This window comes from Perognathus longimembris, chromosome 7, assembly GCF_023159225.1.
Source record: "Perognathus longimembris pacificus isolate PPM17 chromosome 7, ASM2315922v1, whole genome shotgun sequence".
NCBI lineage: Eukaryota > Metazoa > Chordata > Mammalia > Rodentia > Heteromyidae > Perognathus > Perognathus longimembris.
In genome coordinates, this window is record NC_063167.1 from 33,726,553 (window position 1) to 33,749,332 (window position 22,780).

At 38.5% G+C, this 22,780-nt stretch overlaps 1 protein-coding gene and 1 pseudogene across 1 annotated transcript in view; one reads left to right on the plus strand and one right to left on the minus strand.

Moving 5' to 3' along the window:
• The window catches only part of Faf1 (Fas associated factor 1), a 296,655-nt gene that overhangs the window by 224,691 nt on the left and 49,184 nt on the right, over nucleotides 1–22,780 (minus strand). Inside the window, exon 5 of the mRNA XM_048351276.1 lies at nucleotides 10,481–10,572. Coding sequence (XP_048207233.1) covers nucleotides 10,481–10,572 — 92 coding nt within the window. The remainder of the gene's footprint in view (nucleotides 1–10,480; nucleotides 10,573–22,780) is intronic.
• LOC125355139 lies at nucleotides 20,942–22,088 on the plus strand (annotated as a pseudogene).

Genomic DNA, 22,780 nt, shown 5'->3' on the forward strand with positions numbered 1-22,780 from the left:
AAATTAATATAAATGTTAAGATTAAAATAAAAATGCAAATTTATTTGTTAGGTCATGAAGAGATGCAAATAGATAAGAACACAACTGAGATTCATAATTCCTTCACTGGTGAAGTGTACCCATGTAACTAACAAGTACAATCGTTATGGCAAAAATCAGAAGTGCAGGTTTTCATAAATTACTAGGCCAAGAAAGGATCACAGAAAAGCATCTTACCGCCAATGAATTTTTAAGATAAGGAGCTGCAGCCTAAGAGGTTATATAAATTAGCTGGAGTATTTAGTAAACATTATTCATATTTCATTTACTTTGTTAAATCACCCTGCTTGTGGTTACAAGCATACACAAACTAAATTCCCTTGACAAAAAACTCATATACATTTCAAAACCCCAATTTGATGGTAAACAATTTTCCGGTATACAGAAATAGAGCAATACACATTAAGAGATATATTTCTCATCTTTATGTCATACATTCAAGGTGTACCCTTATTTATAAACCTACTGAGCCACTTTCTCTGTACCAGGACTATTCTAGCCACTGAGAATACACAAGTAACTAGAAAAATTAAATTCATGATTTTATAGAGATTATATTTTATTTTTTAAAAAGAATATAAAGGAATAAAGTAAGTAACCTCTGTAGTTGAGTAATATAGGAGATAACTTTAACTAAAGATAAAGCAAGAAAAGGTGATAAGGAATTTCAGCTAAGGGAGCTTTGAAATTTTTAAGTGGGTGGTGGTTAGAGTCTGTGACATGAGCAAAGACTTGAAGATGGTACAGAAACAAACCAAGAGAATATAAAGAGAACAAGAATTTGAGGTAAGCAGGGAACCAGTGGCTCACACCTGTAATATTAGCTACTCAAAAGCCTGAGATCTGAGGACCACATTTGAAACCAGCCAATGCAGAAAAGGCTATGAGATTCTATCTCCAGGTAATCAGCCAAAAGAGCTAGACTGGAGGCATGGCTCAACCAGCAAGGCACCAGCCATGAATGAAAGGCAAAGCAAGAATACAAGGCTCTGAGTTCAAGTCCTAGTACTGGCATAAAAACAGAATTTCAGGCAGGCCAAGTGCAGGTAGCTCATGCCCATTATCTTAGCTACTCTAGAAGCTGAGATCTGAGGATTGTGGTTCAAAGCCAGCCTGGGCAGAAAAGTCTCATGAGACTCTTATCTCCAACTAACCACTTAAAAAAACAAAGCAGGTTGTGGCACTGTGGCTCATGTGGTCAAGTGCCAGCCTTGAGCAAAAAGAGGCTTAGGACAGCAACAGACAAAGGCCTAATATCTGTCACCTACAGAGAACTCAAAAAACTAAGCCCCTCCAAGCCCAGTAAACCAATTAGGAAATGGACAAAGGAGCTAAAGAGAGACTTCACAAGAGAAGAAATAAAAATGGCAAAGAAACATATGAGGAAATGTTCAACATCCCTGGTAGTAAAGGAAATGCAAATAAAAACAACCCTGAGATACCACCTCACTCCAGTTAGAATGGCCTATACTCTGAACTCAGGCAACAACAAATGCTGGAGGGGGTGCGGGGAAAGAGGAACCCTTCTCCATTGTTGGTGGGAGTGCAAATTAGTACAACCACTTTGGAGAACAGTATGGAGGTTTCTCAAAAAGCTCAATATAGACCTACCCTATGACCCAGCCATACCACTCCTAGGCATCTATCCTGAACAGCAGGTCCTAAGATATCAAAAAGACATTTGCACTTCCATGTTTATCGCTGCAATAAATTCACAATAGCCAAAATATGGAAACAACCCAGATGCCCCTCCACAGATGAATGGATCCAAAAAATATGGTACCTATACACAATGGAATACTACATAGTGATTAGGAATGGTGAAATATTGTTATTCGCAGGGAAATGGTCAGAACTTGAACAAATAATGTTGAGCGAGACAAGCCTAGAACACAGAAAACAAAGGGGCATGATCTCCCTGATATATGACTGTTAATGGGGTGACTGAGAGACAGTAGAGACCAGGTCTGTGAAACCAAAAACTGCTTGTCAAATGGTATTTCCCACAGGATTGGGTCAGCGACCCAACATTATGTAACTAAAACCAAACAACTACTCAAAATATAAAGGTCAAAAATTGACCTCTCAGTGGAATACAATAGCTCAAAAGCTATGTATGTACATTCATATAAGACTACTGTCGACATATTGTCTAATATCGACATTACATTTAAAGCCCTAGGCGAATTTTCTTTGGCGTAGGCCACGTGGCTACTGTATATGTTCTTGGTACATTGTGTATTGTATATATGTCTACCTGACCTAGGGAAGGGAAAGAAAAATAGGGTGTAAGATATCACAAGAAATGTACACACTGCCCTTCTATGTAACTGTACCCTTTTTGTACAACACCTTGTCAAAAAATTTTGTTTAATTAATAAATTATTTTAAAAATACAATAAAATAAAAAAGAGGCTTAGGGACAGCACCTAGGCCCTGAGTTCAAGCCCCATAACTAACAAGAAGAAGAAAAAAAAGAATTGCAGGCAAAGGAAAACTGCCAGTACAAAATGCTTCAGGAACAAGGAACCCAACATTACTAGAGCCAAGAAAGGATTACTAGAAGACAGGTCAGTGACAGTAGGATTTTTTTTTTTTAATTTGTTGGCTGGGAATATGGCTTAGTGGTAGAATGCTTGCCTAGCAGGTACGAAGCCCTGGGTTGGATTCCTCGGTATCACATAAACATAAACAGAAAGGGCTAGAGTGGCACTGTGACTCAAGTGGTAGAATGCTAGCTTTGAGCAGAAGCAGCTTAGGGATAGTGCCCAGGCCCTGAGTTCAAGCCCCAGGACAGGCAAAAAAAAAAAAAAAAGTGTTAACAAATATGCTCTATTTACACCAAGGTTCTAACCTTAACTCCAGATGATTGGGAAGCTATTGACATGACATAAGTGAATATGTTTGAAAAATATCATAGTGGCCAGGAACAATAATCACACCTATTTAAGAGGCAGAAGGCAGAGATCAAAAGAGTTACAGTTAGATGCTAGCGTCAGCAAAAAGTTAGTGAGACCCCTCCAATTTAAAAGCTGTGCATCTGCCAGAAGAAAATGTGAATTTTCCTTAATAGTAGCAACATGTTACTGAACTGTACAGTAGCAAATGTGTAACTGGTGTTTGGGGCTTATTAGAATGAGGCAAAGTAGACCCCAGTGCTCTGACTTCTTAAATGTACTAGATAGCTATCTGCCAATAGATGCACCAAAACTTTTTCACAGAAATAGTATCAAAGATCACTCAATAGTTTTTTTTGTTTTGCTTTAGTAATTGTTGTTGCCAGTCCTCGGGCTTGAACTCAGGACCTGGGAGCCATCCCTGAGCTCTTTTGAGCTCAATGCAAGTGTTCGACCACTGGAGCCACAGATCTACTTCTGGCTTTTTTGGTGGTTGGAGATAATCAAGGGCTTTCCTGCCTGGGCTGGCTTTGAAATAAGATTGTAAAATCCCACACCTCCTGAGTAGCTAGGATTACAGGTGTGAGCCACTGCTTCCTAGCCACTTAGTAGTTTTGAGGAACATTTTTGTATTATAGCACTGTACAAACTATTCTGACAGTGATCTGGCCTCACATATCCCTGCAAAGCTTGCTTAATAAAGAGTTGTATGTAAAAGTTGTTTTGGTTTTGTTTTTTGTTTTTTTGTTTTTAGATTCACTTGTCAGCTTGCTTTATTCAACCAATGCAAGATCTAGGGGTGGATCCCATCATGCAGAATAATTTCTTTGTCTCATGATTCAGTATGGACAATTTTAGCCAAATATTTTTAGGTGGCAGCTATTCTTCACTATTAAATCAATGTTTCTTTTTAGAACATTCTTGAAAAATACAATCATCCACTACAATTTGCTTGCAATGTTTGGTTTTTTTTGTTCCCTCCTATCACTTTTTTTGTCTTTTTTTTATTAATTTTGTTGACAAGGTGTTATGCAAAAGGGGGTAGTTACATAATAAGGCAGTGAGTACATTTCTTGTGATATCTTACACCCTCGTTTTTCTTTCCCTTCCCTAGATCAGAGAGGCATATATACAATACCCAGTGTACCAAAATCATATACAGTAACCACATAGCATAGGCCAAAGGAAATTCACCTAGAACTTTAAATGTAACATCAACAATAGAAACCTCCTGTGTCCTTCTCTTGGAGTTGTTTTTGCTTATCCTCATCTTATATGATCATATGTACATAGATGTTGAGCTATTGTGATCCACTGATAGGTCTATTCTAGATCTTTTTATATTTAGTTGTTGTTTGGTTTTAGATACATATGTAAGGCTGCTGACCCAAACCTGTGTATGTGAAAGTTTTAAGTACCGAGGAAAGAAAGAGCCATGAAAATACATATAATAAGCCTGTATTATATGTAAAGTTTTCTTGGCTTTTATCCAGAAAAGACTATTTTTAGTATGAATTTACAGACTGTAAGATCATAGGCTGTTTTTTATGCCATGGCCTAATTTTAAAGGTCCTTGTGTTTTTAGTCTGCCCTTGTGCTAGAGAGCCAGTATACTCAAAATTGATTTGGTTGTATACTATATATTTCAAAGTAAATTCTGGTGTAATACATTCTATATTAGAGCTTTGAAGTTAAGCTGCTAAACACTTCCTAATTTTGAGAGATGTAAGATTCAGTACAAGATCCTCCCACCCCACCTTTAAACCCAAAGATTCATTTTGGGTTTCACCAATCCATGAACCTGGTAACAGTATTTGGTGCCAGTGATTCTGGATTTTTTTTTTTTCATCAGGACTAAGTCTTACAAGGGGATGAAGGTAAGAGACTATTTAGTAAAAGATGAAATTCCTTGCACAATCCCAATAATGTGTTTTTGCCAATCTTAGGAGTAAATGCAAATACTCCAGTTAACCCTAAGTAAGTCAGAAAAATGTGGGCCAGTTTACAAGTTAATGTCCTATTTTCTAATTTGATACCTTAAATTATTTGTGTGCGACCTTGGGGCTTGAACTCAGGGACTGGGTGCTGTCCCTGTGAATAAAGTGTTTAAGAGCATATGAAGTATTTATAAGAGTGTGGGAAAGGCTAATAAGAGAGTGGGAAAGGTCTACAGGAGAGTTTGAAGGGTTTATAAAGCCTTAATATATATAAAATAAATATAACTCTGCTACTTTGCAGATTTTCACCTATCATCAGGGTCCCTGGAATGTAACTCCCATGATAGGTGAGGGATCACTGTAATGCCTAGCAATAGGAAGGGGTCCAGGAAAGATCATGGTCATAAATTTAAAATCCAACAATCACTGTGATTTTCTTTTTGTCATCATCCATATCTTGCTGAAAGGCTGTGTTGGATTTAAACAAAGTAAGATTTCTGTCAAGCAAGGATCATAAACCAAAGTTTAAAAGTATACAAAGTGATTATAATGAATGTATATGGAATTTAGTATAAGAAAAAGATCTTGTTAAAAAGGCAATGATCAGGGCTGGGAATATGGCCTAGTGGCAAGAGTGCTTGCCTCCTACACATGAAGCTCTCGGTTCAATTCCCCAGCACCACATGTATGGAAAACGGTCAGAAGGGGCGCTATGGCTCAGGTGGCAGAGTGCTAGCCTTGAGCGGGAAGAAGGCAAGGATGGTGCTCAGGCCCTGAGTCCAAGGCTCAGGACTGGCCAAAAAAAAAAAGGCAATGGTCATGAAAAGGTGAAAGAAATAATAAATCGGAGATATAACTTGAAATAACGGAAATGTTGGAGCTAGGATATTAAAAGAAGTGAGCTTGAAAGATGAGAAATGGTTAGAAAAAAACCCAGAGAACTTGAATTAAGATGAAAGTTGTTGGGGCTGGGAATGTGGCTTAGTAGTAAAGTGCTTGCCTAGCATGCATCAAGCCCTGGGTTCAATTCCTTAGTACCATATAAAGAGAAAAGGCCAAAGATGGCACTGTGGCTCAAGTGAGAGCTAGCTTTGAGCAAAAGAAACTCAGGGAAAGTGCTCAAGCCCTGAGTTCAAGCCCCAGCACTAACAATTAAAAAAAAAAAGTTGTTGTGATTCTTATATAAATAAGACCATGTAAAGTAGAGATAAAGATCTAGAAGTAAAAATGAGTAATGTTAATGACACGTTTTCTTAGTTCAATGTGGAGGTCTGCCTAAAAATCTACTAACACTAGCTTGGTGCTGGTGACTAACACCTGTAATCCTAGCTACTCAGGAGGCCGAGATTTGAGGATTCTGATTTGAAGCCATCCCAGGCAGAAAGATCCATGAGACTCTTATCTCCAGTTAACCACCAAGAAAAGCTGGAAGTAAAGTTATAGCTCAAGTGGTAGAGAACAGCCTTAAGCACAAAAGCTCAAGGACAGTGCCAGGGCCCTGAGTTCAAGCCCCAAGACAAAAAAGAAAAAAAAAGACCCACCACTAAGGTGGCAAATAAGCCAATGTCCTCAGATTGATCTCCATAACAGGAAGATAGTGAAGGAGAATATACAGGAGTCTGAAAGAAGAAGAATTTTGCAAATGATGAGCTTGCTCCACAGTGTAAAAAGTGTAGAGGAGGAGATAGACAAAGACAGATATAGAATGTGCAGAAACAGAAGGTATGAAAAGTCACTTGGTAATCGCATACTCTTTACAATGACTGGCAAAACAGCAAGGGAGGGGATTTATAATAAAATAGATCCTAACTGAATCAAAGCAAATGATAATTGCAAGTATAAAAGCATTAGAAAGCAATGAGTAGATGTTTAGGGATCCTTCTTAATTCTACACATGGAAGCAACAACTCTTGGGGAAAGTGGATTTGACCCAAGTAGGGTACATAAGGAACTTATTCCTGACACTCAATGAAAGTGCCTGTCTTAAAGTTAGTTAAATAAAAATACTTGAGAGTAAGGCAGAGCAGATGGTGGGCTGAAAACACCCATCATTTTCAATCCATGTACAAGAAGAATCTAGTGACACAAAAGAAAGGAGAAATCACAAGGAGTTCCCAGGGACCCAGGAAATTAGGGAAGCAATCAAAGCAGGGTAAGAGTGGCTAGGAGTTGGGAGCTGGAGCCAGTGCCAGCTCTTTGGGATAGGATCAGGGTATGCTTCCAAGATATATTTTGAATTCTATATTCACCTAAAAAAAAAATCAGAGCAGTTGTCATTAGAACTTACCACAAACACAAGACCATGATTTATCACATGCAATAGGTTTTGAAACTAAACCATTCTGAGTAGAGTCTTGTACACAATATCTTGAGTACTGAAATCAACTACTTGTCAACTGAGACCTCCATCCTAGTCCGGTACAACCCTGGTTGATCTGTTGTATGCATGTATAGATATGTTAAAATGAAACTGTCATTGTATAACTAATGTATACTGATTTTTTACAAGAATATATAGAGGGGCTGGAAATGTAGCTTAGCAGTAGAGTGCTTGCCTGGCATGCATGAAGCCCTCGTTCAATTCCTCAGCAGCAGTGGCACTGTGGCTCAAGTAGTAGAGTGCTAGCATTGAGCAAAAGGAAGCCAGGGGCCATGCTCAGGCCCTGAGTTCAAGCCCCAGGACTGGCAAAAAAAAAAAAAAAGCAAGAAAGAGTACATAGAAATAAGCAATTATATGGTTAGAGCATGCTTTGAGTTATAAAGTGATTGACTAATTCTTTTTAGTGAAAGTAGTTTAACACTTATAGTTAACCCATTAGCACTGATTTGTAGAAAGACATATTAACTCACAAGCTATTTTAACATTTAGAATCAAAATTCTCTTTATTTAAAATGCAGTTGAAAATGAGAAATTATTTTTCCAATGAAGCTTGTAGCACACATTTTTATGGAAAGATTACTCATTTAATATATGTACTTTATGTCATTTAATAACTTCTCTCTTTTTTAATCAATGTCTACAATGGTAGACACAATATTTCATTGTGCTATTTCCATACATGCACATAATATGTGGAATTCATATTTGATCAAATTTACCTTTTCTATTACTTCCTTCTTTTAAAATAATTTTAATGAGTTTCATTATTCAATTTTAGTGCATGTGTATAAAGTTTTTTAATTGAATTTACCTCTGTCCTTCTAACGCTTTAAATAAGCTGTATGAATAAAGGATTAAGAGCCAAAAAATAAATGAAAATAAAAATAAAGTGATTGCCTAGGATACACCAAGCTCTGGGTTCAATCCCCAGTATCACAAAAATAAAAAAAATTAAAAAGTAACAAAGTATTACTTGTCACAAAGGCTGGTAAAAAAAAAAAACAGAAAAATAGCTTAAGGAGCATTTTCTAAATGCCTGTCTTTCTCTTTTTAAACTACCAAAAAATGTATGTGTTGGAACCATAATTTCACAACATCAATAACTAATAGTTATGTAAATGACTTTAGTATGCTGCTTTCTTTATGTCAGGGTTGTTGATTTACTCAATCGGTACTTTCCTCGTGAAATTCATGTGTAAGTCAGAGCAGCTGGTAGCTGGGAATGAGTTTCAGTGGTACAGTGCTTTCCTTACATTTCGTAGGCCCTAGCCTTCATTCTCAGTACCATAAAAAAAGAACAATTAGGATTGTTGGCGAATCAAAAATAGGCTTCAACTGTGTGCATGTGTGCATGCACTAGCCCTAGGTCTTGACCTTTGAGCCCAGGTGCCTTAGCATCTTTGCGAAAGATTAGCTAGCACTCTACCACTTGAGCCACTGCTCCATTTCTGGCTTTTCCGTGGTTAATTGTAGATAAGAGTCTCATAGACCTTTATGCCTAGACTGCTTTAAACTGTAATCCTCACATCTCAAAGACTCCTGAGTAGCTAGGCTTACAGGCATGAACCACCAGCACACAGTGGTTTTAACAATTTTAAATAGAGATAAATAATACTAAATAGGGGAGTTAATCAAAAGACTACTTCATGACATGTGAAATTACATAAAAATCAAGTTTTGTGTCTATACATAAAGTTACATTGGAATATAATTATGCTTGCTCTTTCATATATTGGCTATGGCTGCTTTCACTGATCGTCAGCAGAGCTAAGTAACTAAAACAGAGGCTACATGGCACTCAAGCTTACTTGTACCTAAACTTACAAAAAAAACTCATTAAAATACTCATAGAAGCTCTATATATCAAATGAACACACATATACAAATAGAATTTATAAGCACAATGTCTACAAGAAGCCATTCACAATGAACTAAAAGTTGAAGATTTCAGCTGGGCGTTGGTGGCTCATGCCTGTAATTCTAGCTACTGAGAAAGCTAAGATAGGATTAAGAGTTTGAAGTCAGCCTGGGCAGGAAGGTCTGTAAGACTCATATCTCCAGTTAACTAACAAAAAGCTCAAAGTGGAGCTATGACTTAAGTGGCAGAGCAATAGCCTTGAGCTTAAAATCTAAGGGACGGCACCCAGGTTCTGAGTTCTGACCCTAGTACTGGTACATACATGTGTACACACACATATACACACATACACACACAAATTGAACATTTTGTTTTTATTAGTGGTTGTAGAAAAACTTACTAACATAATTTTTAAAAAGATTCGGTAAATTGTTTTCATCTCAAACACTTAAAACTTCACAGTTAGTTTATTTTTCCCCTCCATCCCTACTCTATTTAAAAACAAGAGGGGGGCGGGAACAAGAAAAGGCATGTGAAACATATTGGATGTCTAATAAAACCAGCACTTTCTGCAAATTCTTAGAATTTATTCCATGAACCTGCCACTATCTAAATAAATGCTATCCTTAAATTTTCTAAGTTTTCAATTTTTCCTTTTATTCTCTCTCCCTCCCTCCCCCTCCCTCCTCTCTTCCCTTCCCCCTCCCCCTCCCCTTCCCTCCTCTCTCCTCGTTCCCCCTCTCCCTCCCCCTCCCCACCCTCTCATCTTGGGGCTTGAACTCAGGGCCTAGGCACTGTTCCCGAACTTCCTGTGCTCAAGGCTAGTACTCTACCACTTGAACCACAGCTCCACTTCCAGCATTTTCTATTTATGTGGTACTGAGGAATCTAACTCAGGGCTTCATGCATGCTAGGCAAGCACTCTACCAGTAAGCCACATTCCCAGCCCCTCCTATTATTTTCTCTGCTCCATAATTAATACTTGGAATCATACAATGTGTGATTTTTTTTCAAGCCAATAGTCATTCAATCTTTTTTTTTTTTTTTCAGGACACTCAGTGACACCCTTAACAGTTTTGAGAAAAAGACAAATGCTGTCAAAAGGAGTACAAAATTAGAAAATAATTAGAAACAAGAAAAAAAATGCCACACAGAGTTTTCACTTACATATCTAATCATTTAAACTATTAGTTTAGCATGGAAAGATTTTAGCTTAAACAAACATTACTTGAGGATTCAATTAAATCAAGTTAATGTTGGTCACAGTCACATCTGACTTATGTAAGAAAATTAAAAACAACTTGTATATATCATTTAGTCAGTTGCATAACTGAATTTTCTTTTATTTCTAAGTAATAAAGAAACTCACACTGTCTTCCACATCTCCAGTCTTCCATCCTTTTAACAGCATTTTAGGCACAGGTATCTGAAGCTCACTTTCTAGAATCTGTTTAATCTCTCCTGTGTAAATAAGAAAACAGATGTGAATAACAAATAGAAAACATTCATCTACAGAGACAAGCATTAGTATTTGTGATACAATATACAGCCAATGATACTTGTCTAATAAATACTGTTTTTAATTCAATACTCCAAACTTCAAATCCCCCTGTTCAAACAATATGCTGCCCCTTCAAAGAACTCAGGTTTCAACATTAATTATAAAGACTCTACAAGTGATTAAGTTTCTAGTTATATAACTTTTTAAAGCTTTGATATTTAAGAGAAATAAATTTCAGTGATTGGGGATTTTACAAGAAAAACTAATCAACTGACAATATCGACCCAGTATATAAATACAAAAACTGAGACGTTGTGAAATAGAGAAAACAGATTTTATAATGGAAATTTGGGTTAAATTTTTCTTTTCTGGGAATAAAATAACTTGCCTATTCTTATTCCTACATCTAAAAAATGAAAAGATAATATTGAGAGTATGGGGATGAAGGAAATAACATACTTTGACTAAAATACTAAAGTCAATACATATGATCTAGAAGATAGTTTTCAACTTTGTTGAAGAGAAAAGCATTAAAAGGGGGAACACTGACAGTGCCCAAGCCCTAAGTTCAAGCCCCACAACCACCAAAAAAATTTTAAAAAGAGGGGGGTAGGTTACTTCTAGTTAAAATACAGAAGGCTTTGTAAGAGATGAAAATGCAAAGAGGAAAAACAATTCCATGCTGATTTTTTTTCGAAAGAAGAAAGCTTATACTACACACATAAGTTCCATGAAAACACAATTGCCAAACTCATGGCTTCATGGACTTTTTTTTACTTTCCTAAAGAAAATTCCTGCCAGGCACTGGTGGCTCATTCCTTTAATCCTAGTTATTCCGGAGGCTGAGATCTGAGGACTGTGGTTTGAAGTCAGACTGGATAAATAATAGACACTTGTTAACTTCAATTAATCAGCAAAAAAGTCACAAGTGAAACTCTCCTTTAAAAGTTGTTCTAGGGCTGGGGATATAGCCTAGTGGCAAGAGTGCCTGCCTCGGATACACGAGGCCCTAGGTTCGATCCCCCAGCACCACATATACAGAAAACGGCCAGAAGCGGCACTGTGGCTCAAGTGGCAGAGTGCTAGCCTTGAGCGGGAAGAAGCCAGGGACAGTGCTCAGGCCCTGAGTCCAAGGCCCAGGACTGGCCAAAAAAAAAAAAGTTGTTCTATTAGTGTATATCAAGTATACAAAGTTCTCTTTATGTCTATGTACTGTAATCATATTTACCCCCTCTATTAGTCTCTCTCTTTCTTTCCTTCCTTCCTTTCTTCTTTCCCTCCTTCCTTCCTTCCCTCCTTCCTTCTTTCTTTCTTGTTGGTCATGGGGCCAACAAGGTATCTGAAGCTCACTTTCTAGGATCTGTTTAATCTCTCCTGAGTAAATAATAAAACAGATGTGAATAACAAAGTAATAGTAAACATTCGTCTACAGAAGACAAGCATTAGTATTTGGGATACAATATATAGTCAATGATACTTGTCTAGTATTTCAATGCTACTAGCATGCTACAACTTGGAGCCGAAGTGTCACTTCAGGTTTTCGGGTGGTCAATTTGGTGATGACAGTTTCACAGACTTTCCTTCCTGAGCTGGTTTTGAACCTCAATCCTCAGACATCAGCCTCCTGAAGAGCTAGAATTACAGGCGCTTTATTACTCTTTCTTAATCCCAGCTTTTCTTAAGACTTTCTTATAAAGGTTTTAATGTCCTTTTCATACGTTGTTCATACCATGTACTCCAATCATATTCTCTCACATCACTGGTTCCCCTCCATCAAACCCGTTGTTTCCCACAGTCCCTACTTTATGTTCATGTCTTTTCTTTCATAAAGATCTACATTCTGCAAATGAGAGAAAATGGCATTTCTCTGAGTCTGACTCACTTAATTTAACATGCTGATCTCTGGTTTCATCCTTTTCTTCTGCAAATGACTTAGTTTTATTGTATATAGTTGAATAATACTCCACTGTGTACATGTACCAATTTTTCTTTACCCATTCATCTGCTGATGAGCACCTAGGCTGATTCCATAACTTGGCTATTGTGAATAGTGCTACAATAAGCAGAGGTGTGCAGGTGTCTCAATAATATGCTCACTAAATTCCTTTAGTTATACCTGAAGTGTACAGTATAATAGAATCATATAACAGTTCTACTTTAGAATTTTTATAAACCTCCATAAAGATTTCTGTAGTGGCTAGATTACTTTACATTCCCATGAACGGTGTATAATGGTTTCTTTCCTCCACAATGTGGATCTACCCTAGCATGTATTATTATTTTTTCTAGTTATAATTTGTTTTCAATCCAGGTGCTGGTGGCTCATGCCTCTAATCCTAGCTACTTAGGAGTCTGAGATCTGAGGATCATGGTCAAAGCCAGCCGGGGCAGAAATTCTATGAAACTCTATCTCTAATTAACCACCAGAAAACAGGAAGTGGCACTGTGGCTTAAAGTGATAGAGCACTATCCTTGAGTGAAAAAGCTCAGGGGCAGCACCTAGGTTCTGAGTTCAAGCCCCACAACCAATAATAATCATAATCATAATAATATTCTGTTTTCAGCCATTCTGGCTGGGGTGAAATAGAATTTCAAAGTTGTTTTAATTTGCATTTGCCTAATGACTAATTACAGTATGTCTTTTTTCCATATGACTGCTGTCTATCTTCGAGAAATCTATTCAGGGGCTGGGAATACGGCCTAGTAGCAAGAGGGCTTGCCTTGTATACATGAAGCCCTGGGTTCGATTCCCCAGCATCACATATATAGAAAACGGCCAGAAGTGGCACTGTGGCTCAAGTGGCTGAGTGCTAGCCTTGAGCAAAAAGAAGCCAGGGACAGTGCTCAGGCCCTGAGTCCAAGGCCCAGGACTGCCCCCCCCCCAAAAAAAAAAGAAATGTACTTGCCTTACATATGAAACTGTAACCCCTCTGTACTTCGCTTTGACAATAAAGAAGAGAAATCTACTCAAATCATCAGTATTTTGTTTTGTTCTGAAAATGAGGTCTCACTATGTTTCCCAAGCAATTTCTAGATTCAAGTAATGCTTCTGCCTCAGTCTCCTGAGTAGCTAGGACTCCAAATATTCACTATTGTTCCCAACTCTTTGCTCATGTTTTAATGAGCTTATTTTTGTTATGTTTTTAAGTTCCTTATATATTTGGTATGTCAATACTGTCAGATAGTTTGTAAATATTTTTTCCTTTCACGTAGGCTGTTTCTGCAGCATAGTCAGATAGGAGCAGTAAATTCTAATATTCTATAGCACAAAAGGGTGACTAGCTTACAACAGCCCATTATATATTTTATGAAGAATTCAAAGAGAGAAGTTTCAAGGGCTCCAAATACAACAAAGTGATAAATGTTTAAGAAGATGGGGAAAATATCCTAATTGATCATTACACATTGTATACATGTATCAAAACATCACACCATACCTATAAATACGTACAATTATGAGTAAGTTAAAATAAATATTCAAAAATTTCAAGGGCACTAGTGGCCCACACCTGTAATCCAGGTATTCAAGAGGCTGAAATCTGAGGATCACAGTTTGTAGCCAGCCCAGGCAGCAAAATCCGTGAGACTCTTATCTCCAATTAGCCACCAAAAAGCAGGAAGTGGAGCTATGACTCAAGTGGTAAAGCACTGGCCTTGAGCAAAGAGTTTCAGGGACAGCTCCCATGTCCTGAGTTCAAGCCCCTTGCACTGGCACACATAACAACAACAACAACAAGAAAGAAGAAAAGAAGGAGGAGGAGAAAAAAATTAAGTAAGAAATATTAAAACTGAAAAATGTAAGTATTTCAAAACAAGACAGGAATTCTAAAATTTATTTTTCATTGTTTTAAGAAAAAATATTAATTCCTATATCCTATCTTAAAGAAAAAAAAACAAAGGTAGACCAATAATAGCAATATTAGTCCCTTCTATATTTAAATTACTCTCTATCCACCTTAGATTCTTCATCTGTGGTTCTAACAACTCATTAGATTACTGTTAGTACTAAATGACATCTCATTAAAAAAACATTTTGCACAATGTCATATTCATACAAAGAACTCAAAACAAAACTGATTATCTTAAATTATATTATTGTTATAATTAATGACATAAAAAACAAAGTCTAACCTGACACTAGCCAGGGTAGGTTCTCAGTAAATAGTAGCTTTTGTTTTTAGGTATTCAAAATAATTTAGGAGGAGCAAAGTGCTACAATGCAGCAAGCTCCAGTTATAGAATTCAATCTGTGGATCTGCCTAACTCTGAAGAACTTACCACAAGATGGCACTGTCACTACAGTATACTCCTTCCCCTCCTCCATGTTTTTTGGAAAACTGTGAAGGTAGGCGGATAGTATTAATACCAGACTACTGAATCCAATACTGCACTTAAAAATAAATTGGAGATCCCTAAAAAAACTAAAAATAGAACTATCATATGAACCAATAATACCAAAGAAATGAAATCAATATATAAAGGAGACACTTGTACTCACATGTTCATTGTAGCATTATTCATGATAGCTAAAGATTAGAAAGAATCCAGGGAGGTATCTATCAACTGATGGAAAAAAAGAAGTAGTGTATACAAACAATAGCAAAATATTCAGCCATTAAAAATATGAAATCTTGGGGCTGGGGTTGTGGCTTAGTGGTAAAGTGCTTGCATGTTTGCCTAGCATGCATGAAACCCTGGGTTCGATTCCTCAGCAGCACATAAACAGAAAAAAACAAAAATTGTGCTGTGGCTCAAGAAGTAGAGTGCTAGTCTTGAGCAAAAAAAAAAAAAAAGAAAGCCAAGGACAGTGCTCAGGCCCTGAATCCCAAGCCCCACGCCTGGCCAAAGTGAGGGAGGAAGGGAGGGCAGGGGAGGGGGAAAGAGGGAAGGGGAGGGGGAAGGAGGGGAGAGGGAGGGAGAGAGACATTCTATCATTTATGTTGAAAGGAACTGAAGATGTGTGTGTTAATCAAAGTAAGCCATCATATCCTTATATCTTTATATGTACAGTATAATGTCACTCATAATGTAAAATCTTAAACAAAAGTTGACCTTGCAATATAATGGTAGTTACCAGAGACTGGAGATAGTAGAGGGAAAGGAAGAATGGGGAAAGTCTCATTAATGGGTACGAAGTTATAGCTAGAAAAGAGAAACACTATTGAACACTAGGAAAACTCAAATATACTTTAAAAGATAGAAAAAATATTTTTAAAGTCTTCACCAGAATGAAGTAATGATAGAGGAAACATACACTTAACTTAATTTAAACATTAAATGATATGTACATTAATGAAACATCCCATGGTAGCCCATCAATAATACATAGCAGCATATCAACATGTAAATTTTGTATGTCTTTATGTATCAGTTCAATAAATTTTATTTTTAATTAACTTAATTGAATCATTATTTACACATAAAATCACTTTGATTTTGATGAATATATACAATGATAGATGATCAAGATGAACCATTTCCCATATTACAAATAGTTTGCTCACTCTGCTTTGAAACAAAGCCTATTCCCATTCTAACTACTGATCCTCCTTCGCACCCTAGCTTTGCTGTTGTCTTTTAATGTCTATGTGGCAGCTTCCCAAATGGCTTTCCATAATCCCAACCTCCCAATATTAATGCCATTTGTAATCTCCCTCCTTGAGGATAAGTAGTGCTAGTGTACTTCTTTCTTTCTTCTTTTTTTATTTGGTCAGCCCAAGGGCTTGGACTCAGGGCCTGAGCACTGTCCCTGGCTTCTTTTTTGCTCAAGGCTAGCATTCTACCACTTGAGCCACAGTGCCCACTTCTGGCTTTTTCTATGTATGTGTACTGAGGAATCGAACCCAGGGCTTCACACATGCTAGGCAAGCACTCTATCACTAAGCCACATTCCCAGCCCTTCTTTCTTTTTTTTTTTTTTTCTTTTTTTGGTGCCAGTCCATAGGTGCTGTTCCTGACCTGTTAAACCACAGTTCCTTTTCCAGCTTTTTTATAATCTCACAGATTTATCTGGCTTTATATCTAGATCCTCAGATCTCAGCCTCCAGAGTAGCTGGGATTACAGACATGAGACACTGCCATCTGGCCGGTATTTGCTTCTAAATAATAAAATGGAGAGGGGATGTAATGTATGAATTAGGTTACAAAAGTTAATGGTAAACCAGGCACTGATGGTGATAGCTATGCTGCTATGAATATTGTTGTGTGAATCCTCTAGTGAACAGATATTAATTTCTCTTAAGTAAACACCTAAGAGCAAAACTGCATGGGCTTATTTATATGTTAGATTAAAAAATTAAAACTACTAGAAATAGAAAGTAGAATGGTAGTTACTAGAACCTAGGGTGAACTAGGGTGAACAGATACATGAAAAGGGGTTGTGCTAGTTAAAGGATACAATGTTTCAATATGTATAGTATAGTGTACTGAAATATCACATAATATCAGAAATACAATCAGTAAATATCAACTTAAAAATGTGAAACTAGGTTAAAGAAATCTTTCTAAAGTTTAAATAAAAAATGATCAACGCAAGTTAAGACAACAGTTTGACAAGCTGCTTACTCAGGTTTTAAATGACCCTATAAATTATTTTGGTGGTACATAAACATAAGCATGGACTCACCAGACATCAGTTTGCAAATCGAACAAACAATATTACTAACACAAAATATTTCATCTTTATCTTCTCTAAAGGTACTAGCTATAACTATTCCTCTAATCTTTGATGCTCCCAGTATCAAACTTTAAAAGGCAAATAAGATTATTACTCTTACCTCCTTTCCCCCCATACTATTAATATACAAGCAAAAAAAAACAGTGCACATTTTCCATAAAGTATGGCTGAGGCACAGAGGGGTATAGGTATTTGCCAAAATTAAAAAGATAGCCAAAGTTATAAGCCAAATATTAAATAAGCTCATAGACTCTAGATTCTTTAAAAGTTTGAAATAAATTCCTTTTCGAACTGAAAGTACTCTTGCTGGGTGTTTTAAATCTTTCTGTATTAAACTTGATTCTTTAAAACCACAATAAGACACTTTTAGAAAGCAGATTAAGCCAGGCACCAGTGGCTCAAGCCAGTAATCTTAGCTACTCAGGAAGCTGAGATCTGAGGATCGTGGTTTGTGGTTTATGGAAGCCAGCCAAGCAGGAGTCCAAGAGACTCTTATCTCCAATTAACCTCCAGAAAACAGGAAGTGGCTTTGTGGCTAACAGTGTTAGAGTGCTAGCCTTGGGCAAAAGTTCTGAGACAGTGCCCAGAACCTGAGTTGACTCAACAACAGGAAGGAGGGAGGAAGAAAGGAAGGAAGGATTAAATTTTTTTTAAATATTACAACAAATGGTCCAATTAGTAATAGATCTGTCTACTAAGAAATGGGCTATGTGGAATGGGTACAGTAAAAGCAAGTTTGTTCACAGCATTGATTCAGCAAACTTTACTAAGCAAAAAGCAGTACATTAGGTTAAATTCATTGCTATAACTTTAGAGTCCTACTAATACTTACCTTCAGAAAGATTATACTACCTTACACTAGGAAGTATTTTATAGGAAAGCCAAGGAATTAAAATGATTCTTCAAATTTATTCAAAATTAGACGAAACTCATAAGACTTCTGGTAATAAAATGAAACTATAGTACTAAACAGGATACAAAGACAGCAAGCCAGCGTAATTACCACTAGGTGTCACTCCAGTATAAATTTCTTAGCTGCCTTTAGACTTGCTTTCTATCTGGTTACATCTTTCTAGTAATAACATGAAAAGTTCAATTATCCTATTATATCTTTATTTTCTTCAAAATTTATACAGCTACAGAAAAAGTTATTTATTAAATTCAAGTAACAGTGGGGGGGTTAGGTGCCTGCACACACCCATGCTAGAACTTGAGTTCAGGGCCTAAGCACTGTCCCTGAGTTTTCTTGTGCTCAAGGCTAGCATTCTTTCACTTTGAGCCAGAGCTCCACTTGAACTTTTTAGTAGCTAATTGGAGATAAGCATCTCATGGACTTTCCTGTTCAGGTTAGCCTTGAACCACAATCCTCACATCTCAGCCTCCTAAATAGCTGGGATTACAGGCATGAGTCACCAGCACCTGGCAGGTAGCATAAAATTTAATGTATATTTTAGTGTATATTTTCAAATACCCTACGGTAGATGAGTGAGTGAGCATATAGACACACACACACTCTCTCTCTCACACACACTTTTTATAAAGCCATTCATTTCATCATTAGGTACGACTATGTCAAATACCTGAAGAAAAAAAAAAATCAAAAATAAGACCTGATCCCTATGTTTGAAAACTAAACATTCAGAAGAAAAACTTGAAACACAAGAATGTTTAAAACCCATTTCTAAAGTATTTTATATGACCAGAGAAAATGGTTCAAATTAACTATATCCATCAGTTAAGAAAGACTACATAGAAAAGGCATATTTATGTGGCATTCTGAAAGCTGAGTAGGACTTTTCTAGAAAACTAAAACAAGAAAAGGTAAGCCCAAATACAACAATCAAAATAAGGACATACAAAGGTATGAGATTTGTGCTTTACAAAGATTACTTAAGCCTATCTAAGGAAAATAAAGGCTAGTGGAACTGCGAACTTCAGATCTCAGCCTCCTGAGTAGCTAGGATTAGAGGTATGAGCCACTGATGCCTGACTGGCTTTATATTTCTTGACTTCAAACATTTTTATAAAACTATAATATTCACAATAGTGTGATATTGGCCTAAATGCAGACATAAAAACCAATGGACAAGTGTGTAAGGTTCACCAGAAAGGAAACCCACCACATGATTCGGACAGAGAAGAGTTTATAGGAGGGGGTGCAAACCGCCAGCCCACACAAGATGGAGGCATGGGGAGACAGAAGAGGAAGGAAGGAGAGAAAATGAAAGAGAATAAGAGAAAAGTAAAGAGAGTGGGGATTCATGTTGAGCCCGATTATATAGGGAAAGGTGAAAGGTATGGCCAAGTAGACTGGAAGTGACCTCAGAGAAGGGGGAGGTAACTGCCTCCAGGTGTACCAGTTACCTAGGTAATGAGGGTACTGAGAGCAGACTTAAACAGGTGTGGGGCATCTGCATGGAGCCCTCCTGGGGGTGGACCTTACATTTCAGCTTTTTAATAAGTATGAAAAAGGGCACCAATTCTCTCTGGCTACTTCCTGCTGGCAAGGGGTGTGGACATTGGGGGTAAGAGACGGAGATGTGGCCCCTCCATGAGAAGGCAGCAAGCAGCAGCTGTCCCTTGGTGGTAGATGCCTGGAAGAAGTCTCATGAAGCAGGGGCTGTAACTTATTAAGAATTGACCAAACATACTTGTCAGAGTTATTTCTCTAAAACTGCCCACTTTTCCCTTCAGCTTGTAGAGTAGATCAAACCCAGAATGACTAGCCTTTGAGAGGGAACCTAGAGGGAGGATCCCTGGACACCAGCCTGTGTCGCACTCTTGAGGGCCCAAGCCAAAAGGTTGGGCAATTGAGACTGATTTTCTAGCCTATGAGGTGTTTTGACTTTATGGAGTAGTCTGGTGAGGACACAGGAGTCCATAAGGACATAGTAGATGGGGGTCCACAAGGACATTGAGTCAAATTCTCAATTCAGGCATCCCTGAAATGAGAACAGACTGGCCAAAAAGGCATTCGGGGTCCCTCTGGCATGGTCAGACAGAGGACCTGTAGACGGAGTCACTCACCAGACTTAAGAGTGGAGATGGTGTTCACTCACCAGACTTGGAGAGGAGATGGTGCGGTGGATGTGTAGCCAGCAATGGTAAAGGCAAGAAGTCTGAAGTGAGTTTCCTCTGGCTTTTCGCAGTTTGGTCGGGGGGGGGGGGGGGGCTGAGAGATTGAGGGGGCGGGGGGAGACGACAACTAAGGAGGCGGATTAACCCTCAGAAGAGAAGAGGAGGAGGAGATCCAGCAACTCCTGACTCAGTCCTCTCCCGAGTCACAACACCAGATGTAAGGTTTGCCAGAAAGGAAACCCACCACATGGTTCAGGCAAGAAGAGTTAACTGAGGGGAGAGAAAACTGCCAGCCCACACAAGATGGGGGGATGGGGAGACAGAGGGGAAGGAAGAAGGGAAAAGAGAGAAAAGAGCCAGAGAGAGTAAGAGAGAAAAGAGTGGGGACTCGTGTTGAGCCAGATTATAATAGGGAAAGGTGGGAGGTATGGTCAGGTGGATTGGATGTGACATCAGAGAAGGGGGAGGTAACTGCCTCCAAGTGTGCCAGTTAGCTAGGTAATGAGGGTACTGGGCGCAGACTTAGACAGGTGGGGGACATCTGCATGGAGCCCTCCCAGGGGATGGACCTTACAAAAGGTAGGCATGACATTATGCAAAAAGAAATGTACCTGACTGATGTAACTGTACATCACCTTTATAATAACAGTAACAATAATTTTTTTTTAAAAAAACAATGGAAGTATCCCGTTTTCCTTTATGCTTTAGGCCTGCTAGGTACTATCAAAATGGGCAAGTTCATGAAACCCAGGAAAGTGGTGCTGGTCCTGGACAGATGCTACTCCAGATATAAAACCACCATTGTTGGGGTTCAGCTTTGGCCTTGAGGGGGAAGGGCAGAGGAGACGCCGCCCTTTTCCCCAGCCCTGGGGGAATGCGGAAGCAGGCCACAATTCTCTGGGTCAGGAACCAGAAGAACTGGCTTTGCAACCAGCCCCCCAACTTTCTTGCCAGCCCATGTGCCCCCAATTCTCGCGGGCTTTCCCCCTGGGGTGGTGCTAAGCAAGTGACATTAGCTCATGAGGGGGTCCTATGACAAGCTTGCCAGCCTATCGCCAGCTCTCTGGTCGATCACCCCTTTTCTCGTCTCCCCTACTATATCAACTGCTAGCCACTCCCTTATTAAATCAGATTTGCTCTTGAAGCGTCTCCGAGATCCGCTTACGCCTGGCTTTCTTCAAGGGTAAGGAGGGAGGTAAAGCGATCTCGTACGGCCGCGTGCACCTGAGGTCTTTCCTGAGCCCCCCACTCCACTCTGGCCTTACCTGCGGGTCGGGTGACCAGGGGAGAGGGTGAGAAAGGGAGCGATTAGAGTAGAGCCTGACCCCCCACGCCAGGGGAGGTGACCCGAGCCCGGCACACCATCATGAAGAACATTGATGATGGTACCTCAGATCGCCCTACAGCCATGCTTTGGTAGCTGGAAGTGATCATTATCCCCAAAAGGTGGTAGCTAACATGGGCAAGAAGATCACCAAGAGGTCAAAGATCAAGTCCTTTGTGAGGGTTTATAACTACAATCAACTTATGCCCACAAGATGCCCTGTGGATATCCCCTTGGACAAAACTGGATGTCTTCAGAGACCCAGCTCAACAAGCAAGAACCGACAGGAGGCCAAGGTCAAGTTTGATGAGAGATGCGAGACCAGCAAGAACAAGTGGTTCTTCCAGAAGCTTCGGTTTTAGATATTTTTTGTTTCCATCATTAAAAATAGGGAGAAAAACAAAACAAAACAAAAAACAATGGAACAAAACAATAAGCCCAGGGGTAAACCCACATGGTCAAATAATCTTCAGTAAAGGTAACAAGACTCCATAATGAGGAAGAGAAGTGTTTTCAATAGTATTGAGAAAAACTGGCTTTCCACACGCAGATTAATAAACTCAACCGTTAAACCATACTCAAAACTCAACTCTGTAGGTAGAGATGGGATGGAAAATCTGGAAGAGGGCAAGGGAAGGAGTGACATTATCCAAAAGGAAATAAATGTACTCTATACTTGATTTATGTAACTGTAATCTACCTGCAATCACCTTTATAATATATATATAATATTTTTTAATCTTTTTTGGGGGGGGGCCAATCCTGGGACTTGAATTCAGGGCCTGGGCTCTATCCCTGAGCCTCTCTGTGCTCAAGGCTTGAGCTCTACCACTCTGAGCCACAGTGCCACTTCCAGTTTTTTCTGTTTATGTGGTCCTGAGGAATCAAACCCAGGGCTTCATGCATGCTAGGCAAGCACTCTATCATTAAGCCACATTTCCCATCAATTTTTTTTTTAAATCTTAAATCAACTGTTGTATTTGGTAAATTACAGGCTTTAAACATAAGACCTGAAACTACAAAACTCTTATGCAAATGGACAGTGGGAAAACCTTCATAACTTTACTCTTGGTAACTATTTCTTGATAAT